The 25636-nt window shown below is 26.6% G+C and overlaps 1 protein-coding gene and 1 long non-coding RNA gene across 2 annotated transcripts in view; both read left to right on the forward strand.

Moving 5' to 3' along the window:
• Positions 1 to 1233: 1233 nt before the first annotated feature.
• Positions 1234 to 21185, forward strand: LOC126837541 (uncharacterized). The gene is made up of 3 exons (XR_007685536.1): positions 1234 to 1279; positions 1367 to 1422; positions 21115 to 21185. It is a non-coding gene; the product is annotated as an uncharacterized LOC126837541 (long non-coding RNA).
• Positions 21186 to 22782: 1597 nt separating this feature from the next.
• The window catches only part of LOC126837487 (uncharacterized), a 42255-nt gene continuing 39401 nt past the window's right edge, over positions 22783 to 25636 (forward strand). The window contains exons 1-6 of the mRNA XM_050571403.1: positions 22783 to 22813; positions 22948 to 23001; positions 23448 to 23471; positions 23590 to 23619; positions 23843 to 23872; positions 24807 to 24872. Of these exons, the coding sequence (XP_050427360.1) occupies positions 22956 to 23001; positions 23448 to 23471; positions 23590 to 23619; positions 23843 to 23872; positions 24807 to 24872 (196 nt within the window). The 5' untranslated portion in view covers positions 22783 to 22813; positions 22948 to 22955. The remainder of the gene's footprint in view (positions 22814 to 22947; positions 23002 to 23447; positions 23472 to 23589; positions 23620 to 23842; positions 23873 to 24806; positions 24873 to 25636) is intronic.

A 25636-nucleotide genomic window follows, 5' to 3' on the forward strand; every position in this document is an offset into this window, starting at 1 on the left:
ATAAATATGAAACGCTGGTCAAACAAAATATCACAAAACATTTTATTGTGTTTGGTTATCTGTGTACTCATCTATCGGACAATGCGATCATAAATAAGTATTTTATTGGCTCCCGGTCTTTGGAAAACCAAAGAAATATAACAATATTTAAGAGAAAATGTAATATCTTTACAAAGTCATAGCTAACGACTAGATGGATAAAAATTAATAATTCAAACGATAACATATTTTAAAATTTTTTGCCTACAAATTTATGGAATTAAAAACATATGTTGCCATTTGAAAACGTGAACTTAGACCCTTTTTATTGTATAAGGGATGAAAATAAAAATTTTCGATGCATTGAAAAATGTAGTAAAACATATACCTAAAAGAATAGGAAAAAATGTTTTTTCAAAATATTCATATTTTCCGAGAAAATGAGTGTCTTACGTTAGTTGGATCACCCTGTATAGCTGTTTTAATTTTTGTTGTGGTTGGTTAAACTTAAAATTTACTACCGTCAAAATTAATTTTCAGATTTTTTTCCCCTTAAGGAAAAAATTTTGACTAATGTCAAATAATGTCCAATTCAGGGTAATGATTTCATCGTGAACCACTGAATATTTCATAGGGTTTAATAAGAATGTGATCTCAACTGTTCATATTATTGTTTTTTACCCCTCACACTTAAAGAGTCAGTCTTAGGTTTATACTTTAATTTTAATAAGGGTTAAGCGTTGTATACATAAAAACGATTTGTTTGTTAAACAAGTGTTTTGTGCTATAATTATATATTATATATAACAATTCACACCGTATGCATAGGTACTTGTTGTGTTATTATTCTGAATCACATAAAAACATGTTGTTGCAAACTCAATAGTATCACCATACATTTTTCAGTACTCATATACTTTATATATATACATAAGTTATATTCCGCTTCAGATTAATGTAAACAAAATGAATCCCAGAAATAACGTCACCGAGCTACTAAAATGGTTAATTAAGTATTACTGACAAAGTGATTCACACTGTATGCATTGGTGCTTGTTGGTTTATTATTCTGAGTCACACAAAAACATGTTGATGCAAAGTTACTGTTGATGCAAACTCAGTATTATTCCGCTTTAGATTAATGTAAATATCGAATGTTGCTTGTGTAAATAAATTCGCATAAACAATTTTGAAAAACATTTCTAGATTTTATTTTTTTGGACGACATAATAAAGACCATTCGGCAAGTCGTAAGTAAACCTTTGCAGCAGCCGGTTTGACTATCGTTGCAGTTTTTTAAGTAAGTAATACTACCAAAATGTCAAAAATGGTAAAACTGTAAACTTTTAATATGTTTTAATAAATTTTAATTATTTTTCCGCATTAGACCTTCGATAACATTTAATCAACTATTCCAAGTAATACTATCAGACTTCAAAAGCTGTAAGTACGCTTTCAAACAGAAATAGATGAATTTTAAACACGTTTATCTAATAATAATATACAAAATTATAACTTATTCTTGTTATATTAAACATATGAATCCAAATTTCTTTAAATTTTTTTATTTTAAATCAGTTTTAAAACTAAATACCATTTTTTTAAAAATTAAATCCTGCAGGGAGTGCAGAATTATTTAAATTTGGATTTAAGGATATCTGAGAATAGGGACATGCCTGATAAACGTTCTATTAAAATGTTGTCCTAATTCGATAGTTTTCCGCTATTTTATAGAAAGCTAACGTCAAAAGTTGAAAAACTAATAATTTTTTTTTTAGATTTTTATCGATTCTGTGCGTAATTAAGTAAATTTTTTCTACTATTGAACCAATCACATATAATTTCGAGTATCTTATAAATATCGGGCCATAGAATAACATATTATCGTGATTACAGTTAAAAAAACACACACCATAGGAATACTAGCTCGGCATCGGTGCTAAAAAACTGTTTTGTAAATAAATTAACAACATTGCGCTGCAATATATGTTTTTATTTTACTGCATTGCCGAAATATGTCTAAACAAAATGTACTTAGAAGTTGAATATAGTTGTAATTTTAAATTAAAAAAACTATTTTTTCGTAGTTTTTTGTTGCTTAGTTTATGATAAATTGTTTGAATAGATATAATAATTGTCGTTTAAATACAAACATAATATGTATCTATATTTTAAATTTGTGTCCATGATGCAAAATTTATGATTTTATATTTTTAAAATACATTTCAAAGTTCAAGTTTTATTTTTACCTCATATTTTTAATTTATTAAAAATATAAGTATAAATTTTGAAAAATAATAATATCAGAACAAATTACCTCTGGTTTGCATTTTTTCGAATAAACTTAGACTAAAATTAAATATATAAGCACAAGCCAATGTTCATATTCTGTGGTATCAATTATATAATAACACTAGTTAAAATTAGTATTAAAAAATAAATAATTACCATTATCAAAGTTATTAGAGTATCAAATAAAAGCCGGATCGTTAGATTTTTTTGTACTTTTGACCCAATCACATATAATTTCGAGAATCTAATGAAAATCAGGCCATAGAAAAACATAGTATCGTGTTTGCAGGTACAAAAAAAAACACACCATAGGAATACTAGCTTGGCGTCGGTGCTAAAAAACTGTTTTGTAAATAAACTAACAAAGATGCGCTGCAAAATATGTTTTTATTTTACTGTATTGCCAATATATGGATAAACAAAACGTACTTAGAACGTAGTTGTAATTTTAAAAAATTTACCATTTTTCGTAGTTTCTTGTTGCTTTGTTTATGGTAAAAGTTTTCATCCATAATGCAGATACTCTAAATAAACCTTATACCGGGTAATCCATCTTATGTAGTTATTTATTTAAAACCATATTAAATTATTATAACAATTCTCTATGTGTTGAAAACTATAGTAGAATATACAAGCACCTAAAAATATAGGAAACATTTTTCATCCAAGTCTGCAATCACGAAAGAGCATTTTCATATCTCGTTGAAGTACCAAATATAATTTTATTAAAAATATAAGTACACATTTTAAAAAATAATAATATCAGAACAAATTATCTACTGGTTTGCATTTTTTCGAATAAATGTAGACTAAAAGTAAATATATAAGCACAAGCCAATGTTGATATTCTGTGGTATCAATTATATATTAACACAAGTTAAAATTAGTATAAAAAAAAAAAAATGATTACCATTATCAAAATTGTTAGTGTATCAAATAAAAGACGGATCTTTAGATTTTTTTGTACTTTTGACCCAATCACATATAATTTCGACTATCTAATGAAAATCGGGCCATAGTCACACATGGTATCGTGTTTGCAGATACAAAAAAAAACACACACCATAACAATACTAGCTCGGCATCGATGCTAAAAACAGATTTGTAAATAAACTAACAAGTTTATTTTTCTGTATTGCCGAAATATTGACAAACATAATGTTTTTGAAATTTAAATGAGCATTTATGATGAAACATTTTTTTAAAATTGTATCTTTAAAATACACCTTAAGTTTAAGCTATTTTTCATCTTGTACTTTTATTAATTTAAAATATAAATTTTCTAAGAACGTTTCATCAAATATATTATTCTTTTTCGATTATATCATAAAAATATTTGCTATAAAAGCATGGATTGAGAGTAACAAGCATTTTGCTTAGTCACGTTTTGCAATGGGAAATTTAGTGCAAAACGTATTCTTAAAAGATAACTATAAAAAAAAATCATACATCTAAAACAATTTTAAAACCAAAACGAGAATGTTAATAATTAACCTTAATCGGCAAAACATTCACTTGGTTTTTTTGAATCTTTTTTACTATTTATTAAAGTTTGTTCGTTGTGAAAACAACACATAATTAAAAAAATTTAACATCCCCGCCACCATTGCCAGCCACATCCCCATCACCACCCTCATTTGAAGGATATATAAGGCTATAGAAGGATATATGTGTAACAACTGTGAATAAGTGTGTAAGTAGATTTCAATGATTTTACAGGGGAGCGATTTTAAACTTTGACCAGCTGCCATAAATCGCTACTTAATCAATAACTCACATCTCTCTCAAGGTTTACTTGTTGGTCCAACGAGGTAGACATTTATCCGAGGTGTGCTAAACGTCTCACTTAACCACTACGATTTCGTGGGGCTATGTCGCGATTTCTTATCATTGACTGTCCCGTATTGTAATGTATAGTACTTGGTAAAAACATATCGCTAATATCTTATCTCTTATCTCTCCTATCTAATCGGATTAATCAGCTGATTTTTTCGTTATGATAACCGGAGTCGATTGTAAATGTATCGATTTTTCCGTGTATATGCTAAGACAAAAAAATGTCTATATCCCACTCAAGTAATTGAAATTAACTCAAATAATCCTAAAAGACACGAATTAGATAAATAAAAAAAAACTATTTTTCGTTTAGGTTAAGTTATCTCTAGTCAAAAATCATAAAATATGTATAAAACAAATTTTAAAACCAAAACTTTCTCATCTCGACTACTCCGGAAGACCCGAGCCTTATATAAATTGCATTTATATTTATTAATTTTTCTAGATAAAAATGAAAATTTCCTATGTTTTAATATCACTAATCTGCGTAAATGTTTTGGCAGATATAAGTATAAGTAAGTATTTTATTTATACTTAAGCACACAACGTAGATTAAAATCTAAAAAAAAATAATATTTAACTATTCTTTACAGTGAAATATATAGAGATGGTTGAAATTTCAAGTAAGTTATATTTTATAATCATATAGACTAACTTTGAGAGTTTTTAAATTTCACTAATTTTCCACATACCTATTTTTTTTAAAACATTTACTACAGACATACAAATCAAGAAAGCTTCTGACTATAAAGATGATCATATAAAAAGTAAGATAATAATCAATGTACTAATATATAATTGTATTACAATGATTGCCTAGGTGTCAAATTACTTGTAAATAAAATATAAATTTATTTTTATATTTAAGAGGATGCCGCCCATGCAATTTTTTGTTATAATAAAACGAGTTTGGCTTTCATGATACAGCGCCTCCAAAAATTGTCTTACAAAAAAGTTACCTTTATCACCTGAAAGTTATGAAACTTAACATTGTCTTTAATTTAAGATTTCGTAAAAAATTGCCAGCACAAAACTTCTTAATACGTGGGTGGAGTGGCATCTTCAAAATGTGGTAGTTTTATATTTTTGATTGGATCTGTGCACTGTTGCATGTGGGCACGAGATTTAACTAAAAGTTACTATAATTTACTATGAGCACACTTGACTCTAAAAATTGACTATTTACCCTAACATGGGTAGTTGCCTAATGCATGGTGTAATTTTTTCTTATGATTTTTTTTTTATTAATTTTGATTTTATTTGGAACTTTTCTAAACGTAAAACTTGTATTTGTTTGTTCTAGATGGATTGGAGCATGTACTTACAGTTTTGATAGATAAAAATCACTATGGAACGGGTAATAATAATTATGTGATATTAAAATTCTTGGTTATAGAAGGAATGTACCTACAGAAATGTGTACAGTTAACAACAAAAATATATCTTTGACCCTTTCACTGCCATTGTGCTTTACACACTGCTACATGTCACAACCATCGCCATACTGAAAAAGGTTTCGTAATTAATTGATTAATTGTAGAATAGTAGCACGTCTAGGACAGTGAAAGGGTTAAGGCTAATGTTCAGTGATAATAATCTTATTTCGTCTTATTCTACTCCCCCCATGTGATTCAATACAGCCATTGTTATTTCATAAGGTTTCAAACTTATTTAATATTATAGAGCTAGCCATTTTATTTCGAATTTCTAACACACATATTATTTTTTCTTAGCTTTTCTACTCTAGTTTATGATAGAATACAGTATTAAATTCATTACCAACAATTTTTTTATTGCTATTTTCAGAATATTTTAATCAAATGTTCACTGTACCGGGTAATACTTTTTTAACTTATTTTCGCACAATCGCTTGATTATTAATAAGTATATACATTTTTCCCTTTAATTTCAGAACATGCAGAAACTCACAACTATGACTCTCTAGGACGTAATCAGTTAACACTTTAATATATTACAAAGAATTATATAATGTACAATATTGGTTTTATTTTCAAATTTAGATTCCATAATGACAGAAGAATATAAGTTGCAACGGGAAATTTTTGACATAATAGGTGATTATAAAATTATCAGTTTTTTAATAAACAACTTTCTAAGGCCAATAAGCCCCTTAAAACGTAAATGTAAACAAACTACAAAAATATTAGATTGTTACATATCTTAAGTTTTTCAAACACATCTTTAAACAATTTCGAAGTGTACTAAATATAATAAGGTTAATTGATAATAAACCCATAAGTAATAATGAAGTTATTCAATATTTATTTAATATCAATACTATATTTAGAATTGACTAATTGAAACTGTTATGGATAAATACAGCAAACCGAGTTCGAATAACTAAATTATTTTTAAAATTATTTTTACAGGTATTCCGGCGGCTGATGATGAAAACCAAAGTAATTACAAAGTTATTCATTAGTAGTAAAAATAACTTATGATTTGATTGAACGATCAAATTTTTTTTATACATTAATTTGTGTTTTCTAAAAAACTTAGAATATTAGGTAAATATAAAAATACAAATTGAAAGATAATAATTTTTACAGGATAATTCTATACGGATAACACAATCAATTTATTTTTAGAGAAATTAAATTTTTTTTGTTTTATTAATTGAAACTGTTATGAATAAATACAACAAACGATGAAGGCATTCATTCAAACGTTGTTAGAGAATTATTTTATATTATTATTAAGTTTAGCTTTGATTAGTTCGTCTAACTAATTTTATTTTTAGAGTGACTGTTGTGGATAAATTCATCAAACTGGGTTTAATTAACTAAATTATTTTTACAGATATTCCTATGCCTGCTGATACAACCAAAAGTAATTACAAAGTTAATTACAAAAAATTTAGTAAAGTTTAGTTGGAGAGACTTACTGTTATAATAATTTTAACAACTATTATACTTAGAGTAATTTTTGGAACAGCGTTTATCAATTTTTAACATTTTACCACAAAATACCATTTTAACGTAATAGATTGTTGACGTTTTATGTTAACAAATACTTATGACTTGACAGACAAAATACGATACTAGTTCTTGTTGTTTGATATACTATCAAGAGCTGGTTGAATCATAGTACTCATAGCACTAATAACGCTTCATTTATCATTGTACTCTACGTTAATAATTGACATTGGAAACCCCTTATTTATATATAAATTTATGCAGGTGATGGAATTTCGAAAAGTACACTATTTAATAAGGCGAGAAAAAGTCTTACAAGAAAACTTGGAAAATGTTGTAAATATAAATATACAATTTTTAAAGTATTACTTTTTACATAATCAATTTATTTGTACTATATTGATAATTTGTGGGTTTTTTTTAGAGATAATTAAATTTTTTTGTGTAACAGTATTACACATATATTTTAATTTATTTCTTGAGCGTAGGGGGGAAAGGGACTTTATCGACTTAAAATCAACACTATATTTGGCATTGATTAATTGAAACTGAGATGAATAAATACAACAGACCGGGTTTAGTTAACTAAAAAATGTTTTAATATTTGTTTTACAGGTACTCCTGCGCATGCTGATGAAAACAATAGAATTTACAAAGATGGTAGTAAATATATAATATTGCTTGTTTGAAATATACAATTTGCTTATCAAATCCTTTTGTTCACACAATAAATAACTAAAAAGTTAACTTTTAGTTGTCGAGCCTTAATAACATTTTACCACTATTATATTTAGGGTATTATTTTAAACGGTGTGTATCAATTTTTAAGAATACACTTATGCTCAAGAAGCGGTTTCTTATCCTTCTATTACGACATAAACATTTTTTTAGTATTACCTAATCAGTAGATGGTTGCCTACTACATATTGAACTTGGGTTTTTTCTGTATTTGGCTCATCTCCATGGTCTGGCACTGTATGTTGAAAAATGTCATATTTTGTCATTTTCCTGGAACCGTATTCCGCTACTTCACGATTTCTTTCTTTATGGTCTTCAACTCCATCGAGTTTTTTCTATTAATTATCGTAACACTCTATGTACGCCTTCTCTACATTTTAGAGATCACTTAAACGCGGTAGCTAAAAATGATTTAAAAGACATGGGTTTTATGTTAATATTATATTTTGCATTCATTAATTGGTCAAATGATTCTCATTTTTAGAGTTACTACTATGGATACATACAACATCACGGTTTGACTAACTATATAATTTAATTGTTACAGAAAATTATGTTATAGGTATTCCTGTGCATGCTGATGAAATCAATAGAATTTACAAAGATGGTAGTAAATATATAATATTGCTTGTTTGAAATATACAATTTGCTTATCAAATCCTTTTGTTCACACAATAATAACTAAAAAGTTAACTTTTAGTTGGGGAGCCTTAATAACATTTTACCACTATTATATTTAGGGTATTATTTTAAACGGTGTGTATCAATTTTTAAGAATACACTTATGCTCAAGAAGCGGTTTCTTATCCTTCTATTACGACATAAACATTTTTTTAGTATTACCTAATCAGTGGATGGTTGCCCACTACATATTGAACTTAGGTTTTTTCTGTATTTGGCTCATCTCCATGGTCTGGCACTGTATGTTGAAAAATGTCATATTTTGTCATTTTCCTGGAACCGTATTCCGCTACTGCACGATTTCTTTCTTTATGGTCTTCAACTCCATCGAGTTTTTTCTATTAATTATCGTAACACCCTATGTACGCCTTCTCTACATTTTAGAGATCACTTAAACGCGGTAGCTAAAAATGATTTAAAAGACATGGGTTTTATGTTAATATTATATTTTGCATTCATTAATTGGTCAAATGATTCTCATTTTTAGAGTTACTACTATGGATACATACAACATCACGGTTTGACTAACTATATAATTTAATTGTTACAGAAAACTATGTTACAGCTATTCCTGCGCATGCTGATGAAAACAATCGAATTTACTATGCTACTAGTTAGTATTAATCAGAACTTATGACTTATTTGAAAGATAAAATTTGCTTTATATATTATTATATTGTTCACATAACAATTTACTATAAGTTGGGGAGACTTGTTTTAAGGGTTCTAGAATGAAATAGTAATTTGGCAACGTTACCAAACTTAGAACCAGATAAAAATTGAACGAATACATAATACATTTTGAGCATACGCGCCTTTTTACTAAAATCTGATCTCTATTTTATTTGTTCACCCCTTCTAGGCTCTATCAATTTTAGGCTTCATCCTGATATTCCAGTTATCAAATTTTTATACGTTCCTTTCCTATGTTTGTACTAATTAGGGCATTAAATTTAAAAACTAAAACAAATAATTACGAAAATATTAATCTTTTCAAACCAGTTTTTCATATAAATATTTATGCAGGTACCGAAACTATTAATTACCATAATTGTTTGCGTTCCTTCGCACTCTGATTGTACTTATTAGGGTGTTAAATTAAAAAAATCAAAATATATACAAATATGTAAATAAATATTATATTTTCAAACCAGCTATTTATACACTTATGCAGGTACTGAAACTTCAAAATTGACCAAACTTGGAAAGGCGAGAAGAGCTCTTACTGGAGATGCTATTATAAATGTGCTTACCAAAAAATTAGGTGATTATAAATAAAAAGACTTATATTATTTATTTTTTTAATAACATTTATTTTTACAGCATGATTCATTTTAAATAACACACTATTTTATAGACTACTTAACAAAACTTAAAAAAAATTTAATTTTTTGTTTCTTTATAATTTTTACAAATATACTTAATATTTATTATACAATTTTTAACTTCAGCTCTTTTTTTTCTAATTGTGTTTATAGTGACCCCTTTTTTAAATTTTCACATGTAAAACTATTCAGCTTTCTAAAAAAAATATTTAAATAATTTAAAAATTTTGGACAACACAAAAAAATTACCTTTATAAATTACAAACTCATTTTAAATAACTATTAATACAAAAAAAAAAGCATAATTTTTCTTTTAATACTGAGATTTTTTACAATTATACATGTTTTATATAATTGTATTACTTATTTCATTAAAGTTTAATAATTGTGTCAAATTAATTAACATCAATTGCACAAATAAGAAAATAGTGGCTAATAATTGTTAAATTTGGCAATTTTTAACAACTAACAAAAAAATCATATTTATAAATTATAAACTTATTTTTGTTGAGTGTAAATAATAAACAAAAAAAAATAATAATTGTTTTCAGAAAGCTAAGATTTTTACTATTATACATAGTAAATAAATTTGTATAACTTGTTTTATTTACGTTTAGTAATTGTGTCTTGCACTGAAAGGAATATAGTGGATTATAAGTTAAATTTGGTTATTTTTAACAACTGCTTTTTGATTTTTTAGCTGAAATCACCTCTATTAATGAAGTTGACAAGGAGAAATCTGCTCATAGGATTTGTACTTTGATAGCAATGTGGGTTAGTCTTAAAATGTTTTTAAAAACGTCTTATTTTATAAATCCATATGGTGATGTATGTATTGTAGTAATAAAAAGGAGTAAAGACAGACCTGTTGTAAAATACAGATCACTTAAAGGCAAATATTGGCAAGTAAATGCCAATATAAAAAAAGAACTAAATGTACAACTACGCGAAGATATCAGTACTCCGCTTGAGTTAAGTAGCCAAAATTACTAGAAATCAAACGTTTATATCTTTTAAAATTATATATATATATAAATAATTAATGTTTGCTTATTGCACTAAATTAGTTTATTTGATATATATTTATTTATTGTTATTATTATGTAGTATTGATGTTTCACTATTATTAGTATTGCCATTGTTATCATTATAATTATCAGTCGATTGTTTTATGCAAAATAAAATAAATAAATTATAAAATAAACGCTTTTGTTCACGATTTTAAACACATTTGTTGCGAATTATTATTGATATTATGGCGATCAACCTTATCGTGTCTACCCTAATACAACAAAATAATTTTTAAGCACATAATTGTCATTAGGTACAATGTTTTTGTTGATATTTGTATATTGACATATGTATTTTTTATCTGTGAACATCCGTTATTTTTCTCTAAAACATAAAAATAAAATCTAAATGAACGTTTTTTTAATAATGTACTCTATAAGGTATTGGTGTAAGAGGACCAATCTGATAAAATACTACTACTAGGGAATACTCACTCACATATAATACTTTCTTACTGTGTTTGGACTATACTGGTTTGACCCTACTATCCACAGATTCACATTGTAGCGTTTATGTTATTCTATCAATTGAATATCGTACAAATATTATACTTTGTAAGTCTTCGTGTTTTTTCTCTATAACATAAATATAAAATCTAAACTAACGTTTAGTAAATTTTTGATATTATGCTCAAAATGTAATTGATATTAGCGGACAAATCTAATGAAATTTGTTTGTTTTTAATGACAATGATTTAACAATGACATCAATTCTACAATTCATCAAACTATGATATTTTTAAACTTTCTTAAACATAAGCCCGAAAATTTATTTAAAAATAAATGGTAACTTTAAATACTTTAATTGATGGGTAGCCCTTTGAGTAGTGAAAATCGATTATAATATATTCAGGAGTTTTGAATTTTTTTGTTGTCTGGGTAATTATGATTTAAATTTATAGATACAAAACAATATTAACTTTAGGAAATTCATTTTAAAACTAAGTTATTGATTGTTCAGACTTTTCTATGGATAGAATGGTTGCGGTCAATGGAGGGAGTGAGAGCAAGAACTTGGAATAGGATATTAGTATTAAATGAGTAGGAAGAAACGCGAAAAGATTTTGTACAAATTATATAGTTAAAGCAATTTGTTATATTTATCCATTACAGTTCCAATTAATTAATGCTAAAATTGTAATACCTGCATAAATATAAGTATCAAAAACTGGTTTAAAAATATAATATTTATTAATATGTTCGTATTTTTTTTTATACTTTAAAATGTAACGCCCTAATGAGTACAAGTAGAGTGGGAGGAAACGTGAAAAGATATAGTGATTAGAATATCAGGGGCATTAATAGAACCTATAATTTATATATAACCTGGTTATTAAATAAAAGTGTTAATATATTTGTAATTATGTTTTATTTTGAAAATATCGCTAAGTAAACTTGAAGTTGGGAAGAATTCTTTTAAGAGTTCTCGATTATGAAGTAGTCATTTGGCACCCTTACCAAACAAACGTCCATATAAGAATTGAGTAAATACAGAATACACTTTTAGTACTTTTGTCATAAAAATACAGCAACCTCTTTACGAATACAATGCTTCCCGCATTTTCCTTAACTTCTTACCTTGATTGATCTTTAGACCAACGCAGATCTCTATTCTATTTAAACACCCCTTTTAGGCTCTATCAATGAACCTGATATTCTAATAACTATATCTTTTCACGTTTCTTCCCACTCTGTTAGTACTCATTGAGGCGTTAAATTTTAAAATGACAAAATAAATACGAATGTATTAATAAATATTATATTTTCAAACCAGTTATTCATAAACAAATCTATGCAGGTGATGAAATTGAAAGTTTGACCCAACTTGGACAGGCGAGAAGAGAACTTACTGGAAAAGCTATTATAAATGTACTTACCCAAAAATTAGGTGATTATTATAAATATAGTTTTAATATTTTTTCTCTTTTCATAACATACAATTTTTAAAAGGTTATTCATTATAAATACCAAGATCAATTTTTTTAAACTATTAGAAAATTTGCGTTTTTTTGTGACACGTTATGAAACTATTAAAAATTTACTAACCTAAAAATTAGGTGATTATAATCACCTAAACATAGAGTTAAACATTAAAATATAGAGTTTTAATGTTATTTATGATTTAGTAAAATCAATTTTTACAGGTTATTCTTTATAAATAACACGATCATTTTTTTTTAAATTAATTTAAAATTAAAAAAATTATTGAAACTTGAATGGGGTATTATATGTATACTATTTACATTTAATTTAAAATTTGTTTTTTTTAGATACGTTAATTTTGTTTATTTTACAATATTCCACATTTAAAATTTCTTCTCAAGCTCTAGAAACAATTTACAATAATTAATTATTAATTAACAAATTAGAAATAAATAATTTTCTGAAGATGTTGAATGGTTGACAACTAGTTTTGGATTATTACCTTTTTAGTTGTTTTACTGAAGTTTAAAATTTAGGAAGGGAGGTGGGTAGGAATGCCGTAGAGTAATGCTTGTAGATTACATTAATAATCTAGGTCATTTATTATAAATAACACAATCAAATTGTTTTGAACTAATAGAAAATATGTAGATTTGATTTTTTACAATAATTTATACTTAAATTTTCTTTTAGATCTATAGCAACAAGAATACATTTTTGGAAATGTTTACTGGTCTAGATTTGGATAATAAGTTTTGAATTAATTTTTGCTCCCTTCTGTTCTGGGACATAATAATTATCCTCAAATAGTTATCGACCACTCAAAATTATCTTATTTTTACTCATAAATATTTCAACTTTTTTGATTACTGGGACCCCGGTTTAATATTTACACGTCATATATAAAAATTTTCAGCTTTCTTTTTTTTTTTTGTTTTTTTATTTAGAATTTGTACAATCTGTAATAAATGTAATTTCAATAAGAACAAAGGATAAATTACATGGTAGGCAAATATATAATAATATATTGATACAGTAGACTTGTTAGAAGAGGCCAGCCAGAGCTGGTACTTCATGACGTGTGAATATAATTATTTTATTTATTGAGTAATTATTAGTAATTATTAAGTGCAACTATAATATTAACTTGAAATCAGAATAAATACAGTATAAGTGTTCGCTATAACTTTTGTAAAGTAGAGTTCTACTTTGCATGCTTGTTTGTTGAAACATATAAAAAAAATAATAAAAAAAATAATCGTTTCAAAAAACAACTTGATATCTGAGAAAATATAACAGTAAAAAAAAACATCCAATCGCATCTATGACTCATAGGCTATGAAGCATGCGTTATTGAAATTCAGGTCAGAGTCTCAACGGAAAATAATGTTATAGGTATTCAATAAAAATGTAAATAAATTTTATAAATACAATATTGCTACTGATCCCATAAATGTTTTATTGGATAAGGTGAATGATATTAGGTGCTGATATTTTTAACGTTTTTTCATCTTTATTTTTTAAGTATACCTACTATTTTTAAGGTTGAATAATTATAGACTAATACAGCTTGTAAAGTAAACGTTACTTTTTTACAGTAAAATTCATAAACATTCGTTAAATTATAAAAGTGTACGATGCATAAATGTGTTTGTCATTTATTTACATTGCAGTAGTCATTGTAGAAAACAACATGTTTTAAATAAAAAAATAACAACATATAACTGTACAAATTGTGGGAAAATATTGTATTTAGTTTTACAAATGTATCGTTAACTTTTGTGTAATTAAGACATTTTAGCTAAAAAAGTTGAATATGTTATCATTTGTGTATGTTTGAACTAGACATGTTCTTGCATTGTAGAACCCTGATGTTAGAATAGTTATTATAGACGAATATTTAAATTTGTATTTCATACATATTATAAATGACGAACCCTACTAATACAATTTTTTTAAATAATTTAGAAATAATAAAAATTAATTAAGGGCATGACGTGGTACATAGGACAATTAGGCTTTCAGGCGGCACAGGAGAATAGCTGTTGTGTCCGTTAGACAAGCGTTATTTTGAAATTAATTTTATCACTTAAACAATGATATGGAGTGTTTCATTACAGGAGTGTCACAACATTACTACATTCAATAATAACAGCTATAATACAATTTTAAATGCGTTAACCTAATTTGAGTTTAATAGATTTAGTAGAATATTAGATATAATTTAATAGATTGTAGTAGATTTAGGTATATTGTCCTTAAAGTGTTATAACATGTTTGGTAGGAAATGTAGCCAATTTCTTTGTTTTTACTTTTTTGGAGTCAGCATGAAGTAAATCATGTTCTTAAGTCGTGAGTGAGGCTAGTTTTACTGTCTAGGACGACAATACAAATTGTTTTTGTAAAACCTCGAAGATTCTTAAAATATTCAAAGTTTGCAATACCTACAGGAACTTAGCTAACATTTGTTGGAATTACAACAGTCGTTGTGGAAAACAGCTTGCTCTTGATAAACAAATACAATAACAATAACACTGCCTCAATCGAAAAAGACAATAACTTACTTTAAATTAAAAAACCTAAATAAAACAATACAAATTTGTTGTAAAAATTGACAATTCTTATTATGTTAAAACTTAAACAAATTCAACACAAACCAAATAAACAAATGCTCTAATAAATGTATATCTAGACTTTGTACGGGATTGTAAAAGACGTTATGATTGAAATTAAAAATGTACAATACAAATAAAGTGAAATACAAAATATTGAAAATATTTGATTTTATTATTTATGTACCTAAATGTTTATACAATTATTTTTCTCGCATTTTAGAACCTTGATGGTACAATAGTTAAAATTATGTTATTAAATTTGCATTTATTACTTATTACAAATACGAACATGATACTACTACTTTTTCATAAACATCTTGAAATAATAAAAAAAAAAATACAAATAAAATCTTTACTGATTTTGGATATATGAATTTCCTGAAACATTGATTTTAAATTAGTAGGATCTGATTATTATATTTTGTGCTGTAGTCATTAATTACAGTAATGTTGTCCATAAAAACCAAAGCCACCATTCTAAAATATAACAACTCCCAGTTGTATTTTAAAATCAATTAAAATTCATATTTTGTCCATTATTTGATTTATCTATAGAAGTATTAGCAGCGGCATTGTGGGGGGGGGGAGGTCACAGGTTTACAGGAATTATTATATTTGAGAGGGATAAAATCACTTTCGCATAAACGCTTCGATGCGAATCAGTAATTAGTATTTTCAAGCCAGTAAAGACCAAACCAAGAACATTGTAAACCAGCAAAGTTAGAAAGTATTAAAATGAGGTGCTGTATTTGCAAATAAGCATCAAAGCAATCTGTTGACTTGTGACCTCTCTGTGCTATCTATGGTTTGATTCCATTATGCCTATACTCCACAGTACTAGTCCTCTAGGATAAAATCACTTTAAAATTAACGCTTATAAAACGTTTATAAAAAAAATGTATTGAAAATTAGGATTAGTACCTCATAAACCCCGTGTCTAATATGCCCCACCGCCTCTACGACGGATTTAGTTTTTGTGAATTCAATAACTGGTTAGTATACATCAAATCCATAGGTAATTAGTACTACAAGACTTCAAACGTTGTTGGTATGCATTCAAACAGAGATATATGAATTTTAAATATGTTTGTCTAAGAATAATGAATAAGATTTTGTAGATAAAAAAAAAACAAACATTATGGGAATACTAGCTCGGCGTCGATGCTAAAAAACAGCTTTGTAAATAAACGTACAACGTTGCTATAACGCTGAATGTATCCCCGGGAAAAATGCACCTAAAAATAATCCACAAAAAATTGAACTTCAGAAAATTTTTAGTACATTATTCTCAATTTGAAAAGTTTATGAAATATATGCGTTAAATTTTAAAAGTTGTTATCAGAAAAACGTGAGCTGGAAGGGGGTTAAAACAAAAAAAAAGTAAGGATAAATTGAGACCCCATTGCATAAAAACACTACGTAAAGAATAAATAAAATTTCTTATTTAACTCAGAAAGATATTGAGTGGTTTAAGATAAGTTAATCACCCCTGTATTATCACATAACATAACAATATAAATAATGTTATTTCACCCTTTTAGTCATACAAATGCATGCAGAACACTTATAACTTGTATTATTAATATAATATGCATTCAACTTGCGTTATAAAGTTTATTTCAACCTTATGTTATTAGAAACTGCTAACGATTTGTTTTTCTACATTATACCTTACAATTCCTACTATTTCTATAATTTTATATTCTCTCTATTTTTGCCTTACTTTATCAAATGATGATATTCTTAACCTTCCTTACACATCAGCCCGAAATTAGTTTTTTATAAAAATTATTACTAGATCTTTAATTTTTGTTGTGGTTTGGTTAAACTTAAAATTTACTACCGTCAAATTTAATTTTCAGATTTTTTTCCCCTTAAGGAAAAAAGTTTGACCAATGTCAAATAATGTCCAATTCAGGGTAATGATTTCAACATGAACCACTGAATATTTCATAGGGTTTAATAAGAATGTGATCTCAACTGTTCATATTATTGTTTTTTACCCCTCACACTTAAAGAGTCAGTCTTAGGTTTATACTTTAATTTTAATAAGGGTTAAACGTTGTATACATAAAAACGATTTGTTTGTTAAACAAGTGTTTTGTGCTATAATTATATATTATATATAACAATTCACATCGTATGCATAGGTACTTGTTGTGTTATTATTCTGAATCACATAAAAACATGTTGTTGCAAACTCAATAGTATCACCATACATTTTTCAGTACTCATATACTTTATATATATACATAAGTTATATTCCGCTTCAGATTAATGTAAACAAAATGAATCCCAGAAATAACGTCACCGAGCTACTAAAATGGTTACTTAAGTATTACTGACAATGTGATTCACACTGTATGCATTGGTGCTTGTTGGTTTATTATTCTGAGTCACACAAAAACATGTTGATGCAAACTTAGTTATATTCCGCTTTAGATTAATGTAAATATCTGTAAACTGGTAAAACTGTAAACTTTTATAATGTTTTAATGAATTTTAATTATTTTTCCGCATTAGACCTTCGATAACATTTAATCAACTATTCCAAGTAATACTATCAGACTTCAAAAGCTGTAAGTACGCTTTCAAACAGAAATAGATGAATTTTAAACACGTTTATCTAATAATAATATACAAAATTATAATTTATTCTTGTTATATTAAACATATAAATCCAAATTTCTTTAAATTGTTTTATTTTAAATCAGTTTTAAAACTAAATACCATTTTTTTAAAAATTAAATCCTGCAGGGAGTGCAGAATTATTTAAATTTGGATTTAAGGACACCTGAGAATAGGGACATGCCTGATAAACATTTTATTAAAATTTTGTCTTAATTCGATAGTTTTCCGCTATTTTATAGAAAGCTAACGTCAAAAGTTGAAAAACTAATAATTTTTTTTTTAGATTTTTATCGATTCTGTGCGTGATTAAGTAGACTTTTTCTACTATTGAACCAATCACATATAATTTCGAGTATCTTATAAAAATCGGGCCATAGAATAACATATTATCGTGTTTACAGTTAAAAAAACACACACCCTAGGAATACTAGCTCGGCATCGGTGCTAAAAAACTGTTTTTTTAAATAAATTAACAACATTGCGCTGCAATATATGTTTTTATTTTACTGCATTGCCGAAATATGTCTAAACAAAATGTACTTAGAAGTTGAATATAGTTGTAATTTTAAATAAAAAAAACCATTTTTTCGTAGTTGCTTAGTTTATGATAAATTGTTTGAATAGATATAATAATTGTCATTTAAATACAAACATAATATGTATCTATATTTTAAATTTGTGTCCATGATGCAAAATTTTTGATTTTATATATTTAAAATTTATTTCAAAGTTCAAGCTTTATTTTTACCTCATATTTTTAATTTACTAAACTATAAGTATACATTTTGAAAAATAATAATATCAGAACAAATTACCTTTGGTTTGCATTTTTTCGAATACATTTAGACTAAAATTAAATATATATGCACAAGCCAATGTTCATATTCTGTGGTATCAATTATATGATAACACTAGTTAAAATTAGTATTAAAAAATAAATAATTACCATTATCAAAGTTATTAGAGTATCAAATAAAAGCCGGATCGTTCGATTTTTTATACTTTTGACCCAATCACATATAATTTCGAGTATCTAATGAAAATCAGGCCATAGAAAAACATAGTATCGTGTTTGCAGGTACAAAAAAAAACACACCATAGGAATACTAGCTTGGCGTCAGTGCTAAAAAACTGTTTTGTAAATAAACTAACAAAGATGCGCTGCAAAATATGTTTTTATTTTACTGTATTGCCAATATATGGATAAACAAAATGTACTTAGAACGTAGTTGTAATTTTAAAAAAATTTACCATTATTCGTAGTTTCTTGTTGCTTTGTTTATGGTAAAAGTTTTCATCCATACCGCAGATACTCTAAATAAACCTTATACCGGGTAATCCATCTTATGTGAGATACATGTTATGTAGTTATTTATTTAAAACCATATTAAATTATTATAACAATTCTCTATGTGTTGAAAACTATAGTAGAATATACAAGCACCTAAAAATATAGGAAACATTTTTCATCCAAGTCTGCAATCACGAAAGAGCATTTTCATATCTCGTTGAAGTACCAAATATAATTTTATTAAAAATATAAGTACACATTTTAAAAAATAATAATATCAGAACAAATTATCTACTGGTTTGCATTTTTTCGAATAAATGTAGACTAAAAGTAAATATATAAGCACAAGCCAATGTTGATATTCTGTGGTATCAATTATATATTAACACAAGTTAAAATTAGTATAAAAAAAAAAAAATGATTACCATTATCAAAATTGTTAGTGTATCAAATAAAAGACGGATCTTTAGATTTTTTTGTACTTTTGACCCAATCACATATAATTTCGACTATCTAATGAAAATCGGGCCATAGTCACACATGGTATCGTGTTTGCAGATACAAAAAAAAACACACACCATAACAATACTAGCTCGGCATCGATGCTAAAAACAGATTTGTAAATAAACTAACAAGTTTATTTTTCTGTATTGCCGAAATATTGACAAACATAATGTTTTTGAAATTTAAATGAGCATTTATGATGAAACATTTTTTTAAAATTGTATCTTTAAAATACACCTTAAGTTTAAGCTATTTTTCATCTTGTACTTTTATTAATTTAAAATATAAATTTTCTAAGAACGTTTCATCAAATATATTATTCTTTTTCGATTATATCATAAAAATATTTGCTATAAAAGCATGGATTGAGAGTAACAAGCATTTTGCTTAGTCACGTTTTGCAATGGGAAATTTAGTGCAAAACGTATTCTTAAAAGATAACTATAAAAAAAAATCATACATCTAAAACAATTTTAAAACCAAAACGAGAATGTTAATAATTAACCTTAATCGGCAAAACATTCACTTGGTTTTTTTGAATCTTTTTTACTATTTATTAAAGTTTGTTCGTTGTGAAAACAACACATAATTAAAAAAATTTAACATCCCCGCCACCATTGCCAGCCACATCCCCATCACCACCCTCATTTGAAGGATATATAAGGCTATAGAAGGATATATGTGTAACAACTGTGAATAAGTGTGTAAGTAGATTTCAATGATTTTACAGGGGAGCGATTTTAAACTTTGACCAGCTGCCATAAATCGCTACTTAATCAATAACTCACATCTCTCTCAAGGTTTACTTGTTGGTCCAACGAGGTAGACATTTATCCGAGGTGTGCTAAACGTCTCACTTAACCACTACGATTTCGTGGGGCTATGTCGCGATTTCTTATCATTGACTGTCCCGTATTGTAATGTATAGTACTTGGTAAAAACATATCGCTAATATCTTATCTCTTATCTCTCCTATCTAATCGGATTAATCAGCTGATTTTTTCGTTATGATAACCGGAGTCGATTGTAAATGGTGTCGATTTTTCCGTGTATATGCTAAGACAAAAAAATGTCAATATCCCACTCAAGTAATTGAAATTAACTCAAATAATCCTAAAAGACACGAATTAGATAAATAAAAAAAAACTATTTTTCGGTTAGGTTAAGTTATCTCTAGTCAAAAATCATAAAATATGTATAAAACAAATTTTAAAACCAAAACTTTCTCATCTCGACTACTCCGGAAGACCCGAGCCTTATATAAATTGCATTTATATTTATTAATTTTTCTAGATAAAAATGAAAATTGCCTATGTTTTAATATCACTAATCTGCGTAAATGTTTTGGCAGATACAAGTATAAGTAAGTATTTTTTTTATACTTAAGCACACAATGTAGATGAAAATCTAAAAAAAATTAATATTTAACTATTCTTTACAGTGGAATATATAGAGATGGTTGAAATTTCAAGTGAGTTATATTTTATAATCATATAGACTAACTTTGAGAGTTTTTAAATTTCACTAATTTTACACATACTTATTTTTTTTAAAACATTTACTACAGACATACAAATTAATAAAGCTTCTGACTATAAAGATGATCATATAAAAAGTAAGATAATAATCAATGTACTAATATATAATTGTATTACAATGATTGCCTAGGTGTCAAATTACTTGTAAATAAAATATAAATTTATTTTTATACTTAAGAGGATGCCGCCCATGCAATTTTTTGTTATAATAAAACGAGTTTGGCTTTCATGATACAGCGCCTCCAATAATTGTCTTACAAAAAAATTACCTTTATCACCTGAAAGTTATGAAACTTAACATTGTCTTTAATTTAAGATTTTGTAAAAAATTGCCAGCACAAAACTTCTGAATACGTGAGGGGAGTGGCATCTTCAAAATGTGGTAGTTTTATATTTTTGATTGGATCTGTGCACTGTCTCATGGGGGCACGAGCCTTTACTAAAAGTTACTATAATTTACTATGAGCACACTTGACTCTAAAAATTGATTATTTACTTAACAGGGGTAATTTTTTCTAATGATTTTTTTTTATTAATTTTAATTTTATTTGGAACTTTTCTAAAGGTCGAACTTGTATTTGATTGTTCTAGATGGATTGGAGCATGTACTTACAGTCATGATAAATGCAGATCACTGGGCAATAAGTAATAATAATTATGTGATAACAAAAAAAAATCTTGGTTATAAAAGAAATGTGTACAATTAACAACAAAAATATATCTTAAACCGTTTCACTGCTATTGTGTTTTACACACTGCAACATGTCACAACCATCGTCATACTGGAAAAAGGTTTCGTTATTATTTAATTAATTGTAGCATAATAGCATGCCCAGTGTTGTATATTGTTATACTGTATATTGTTATATTGTTATATTTATAATATGGTTATTCAGATAACACTAATTAATGTGTACGCAGTGGGGACTGTTCACGGCGTACGCTAATATTGAAAATAATTACTTGTCATTGCTGTTATAGCGTTTCATAATAAACTTCTTTTATTAATTCTAAAGTTGAGTTGTATTCTTCTACAGTTAAGTATACAACACCCAGGATAGTGAAAGGGTTAAGGATAATGTTCAGTGATAATAAACTTATTTGATCTTATTCTACTCCGCCATATGATTCAATTAATACATAGTAATTTTATTAGATTTTGAATTTATTTTAGCTAAGTTTTTTGTTCCGAATTACTAATACACATATATTTTTTCTTAACTTTTCTTCTCTAACTTATGATAGAACATAAATTCAATTCAATTTATATAACCAACAATTTTTATATTGCTAATTTCATATTATTTAAACCAAATGTTCACTGTACCGGGTAATACTTTACATCGAATTTTTTAAACATATTATTGCACAGTCGTTTGATAATCATTAAGTACACAAATTTTTCGTTTTAATTTCAGAACATGCAAAAACTCTCAACTTTGACTTACTACAAGGTAATCGATTAGCACTTATATTTATTATAATTTTTATATTTATTATGCTTCACAAAGAATTATATGTACAATATTAGTTTCTATTACAAGAAAATATAGGGATACATGCAACTTAATTTTATTTTCAAATTTAGAATTCATTATGACAGAAAGAGATCGATTGCAACAACAAATTTTTAATATAATAGGTGAATATAAAATTATCAGTTTTTTAATAATCAACTTTCTAAGGCCAATAGCATCTTAAAACGTAAATGGAAACTAACTAAAAAAATATTAGATTATTACATATTCTAGGTATTTCAAACAAATTTTTTAAACGATTTCAAAGTGTTCTGAATATAATTAGGTTCATCAAGAAATAACAGTTCACGAGAAATTTTGTGGAAGACAGAATTAATTTAAATTAAAAATAATAATAAAATACAATTATACAACTTTATTACAATTACAAAAAAAAATAGAATATTATTAAATTCATTGTAAAGAACGTTGCTACTTGCTAGAGATTAATTTTATATAAATAAAACATTTTGCATTGACTTATTGGTCAAAGTAATTTTTTTTTTCGAGTGACTGTTATAAATTAATATAACAACTGGGTTTACGTAGCTGTATTATATTCTTGTTTCAGGTATCCGTGCTGATAAACCCAAAAGTAATTATAAAGTTATTCAACAGTTATTTAATATTAATACTATGTTTAGCATTGATTAATTGAAACTGTTATGGATAAATAAACAAGCCGAGTTTAAATAACTAAATTATTTTTACAGGTATTCCGGCGGCTAAAGATGAAAACCAAAGTATTTACAAAGTTATTCATTAGTAGTAAAAAGAACTTATGATTTGATTGAACGATCAAATTTTCTTTACACATTATTTTTTTTACATTGTATTGACAATTATGTAAATTTTAAAAGCACATAATTTATTGTTTGGTCAAAGTTATCTCCTTTTTTAGTAACTGTTATGGATCAATGTAATAAAAGGGTTTAAAACTGTATTTTTTTAAAATGTATGTTACAGAAATTCCTATGCCTGCTGATAAAACTAAAAGTAATTACAAAAAATTTAGTAAAGTTTAGTTGGGGAGACTTACTGTTATAATAACTTTAACAACTATTATATTTAGAGTAATTTTTGGAACAGCGTTTATCAATTTTTAACATTTTGCAACAAAATACCATTTTTAACGTAATAGATTGTTGACGATTTATGTTAACAAATACTTATGACTCGACAGACAAAATACGATACTAGTTCTTGTTGTTTGATATACTATCAAGAGCTGGTTGAATCATAGCACTCGTAGCACTTATAACGCTTCATTTGTCATTGTACTCTACGCTAATATTTGACATTGGAAACCCCTCACATCTTACCTTTCCGATAGGAAACAATGCACTAAAGCGAACAGAGCGGTTTCTGAACTTTTTACTATCTCCTCAAGCGTCTATCAGTGGGACCACCTTAGTCCTCTTTATTTCGTTAGCTCATTAGAGGGACTTTTGCAAAAACAAGAAGTTCTTTTTTTTTGCAGACGACATGATATATATTTTCATTAGTATTGCTTTTTCCGCGGATTATTGAAACCTACAAGCTGAAGTTATTTGATTTTTTGACTGGGCTCATCTCCTTGGTTATAATGAAAATTTTTAGGAGCTATAATTCTCTTCTACGTGGTTATGTGCTTCGTAGGACATACCTTCGCTATATTTTGTGTATAAATGCGGTAGCTAACAGGACCTGAAGAGCCATCGGCTTAATGTTAATACTATACTTTGAACTATACTGTACAGTTTTTTGTTCATCGTTTAAGATATTATTGTTTGACTGATTATTGCACTTCTATATTGTACTTTGTATGCGATATTATTGTACATTTGTGAAAAAAATGCGTATTAGTGATTTAAATATCAAAATAAAACATAAATACGATTATATTATTAAATACTGTATTATAAACCAGTTTATTTATAAATTTATGCAGGTGATGGAATTTCAAAATGTACCACATTTAATAATGCGAGAAAAATTCTTACAAAAAAACTTTGTTGTAAATATAAATATACAATTTTAAAGTATTACTTATTACATAATCAATTTATTTGTACTATATTGATAATTTGTGGGTTTTTTTTAGAGATAAATAAATTTTTTTGTGTAACAGTATTACACATATATTTTAATTTATTTCTTGAGCGGAGGGGGGAAGGGGCTTTATCGACTAAAATCAACACTATATTTGGCATTGATTAATTGAAACTGAGATGAATAAATACAACAGACCGGGTTTAGTTAACTAAAAAATGTTTTAATATTTGTTTTACAGGTACTCCTGCGCATGCTGATGAAAACAATAACATTTACAAAGATGGTAGTAAATATATAATATTGCTTGTTTGAAAGATACAATTTGCTTATCAAATTCTTTTGTTCACACAATAATAACTAAAAACTTAACTTTTATATGGGGAGCCTTAATAACCCGGTTGTTATATTTAACAACCGGGTTAACGTAGCTGTATAACTGTTTTATATTATTGTTTCAGGTATCCGTGCCGATAAACCCAAAAGTAATTCCGAAGTTTTTCCATAGTTAATTAATATTAATACTATATTTGGTATTGATTAATTGAAACTGTTCTGGATAAATACATCAATCCGGGTTTAATTAACTAAATAATTGTTTTTTTATTAATTTACAGGTATTCCTTTGCCTGCTAATACAACCAAAAGTAATTACAAAGTTATTCGTTAGTAGTAAATAGAACTTATGATTTGATTGAACGATAAAATTTTCTTTATATATTATTTTGT

The sequence above is a fragment of the Adelges cooleyi genome, unplaced genomic scaffold (genome assembly GCF_023614345.1).
Source record: "Adelges cooleyi isolate 19-005CV unplaced genomic scaffold, UGA_ACOO_1.1 ACOO_flye_CR_arks_rails_tigmint_CR_PRNA_25, whole genome shotgun sequence".
Lineage (NCBI taxonomy): Eukaryota > Metazoa > Arthropoda > Insecta > Hemiptera > Adelgidae > Adelges > Adelges cooleyi.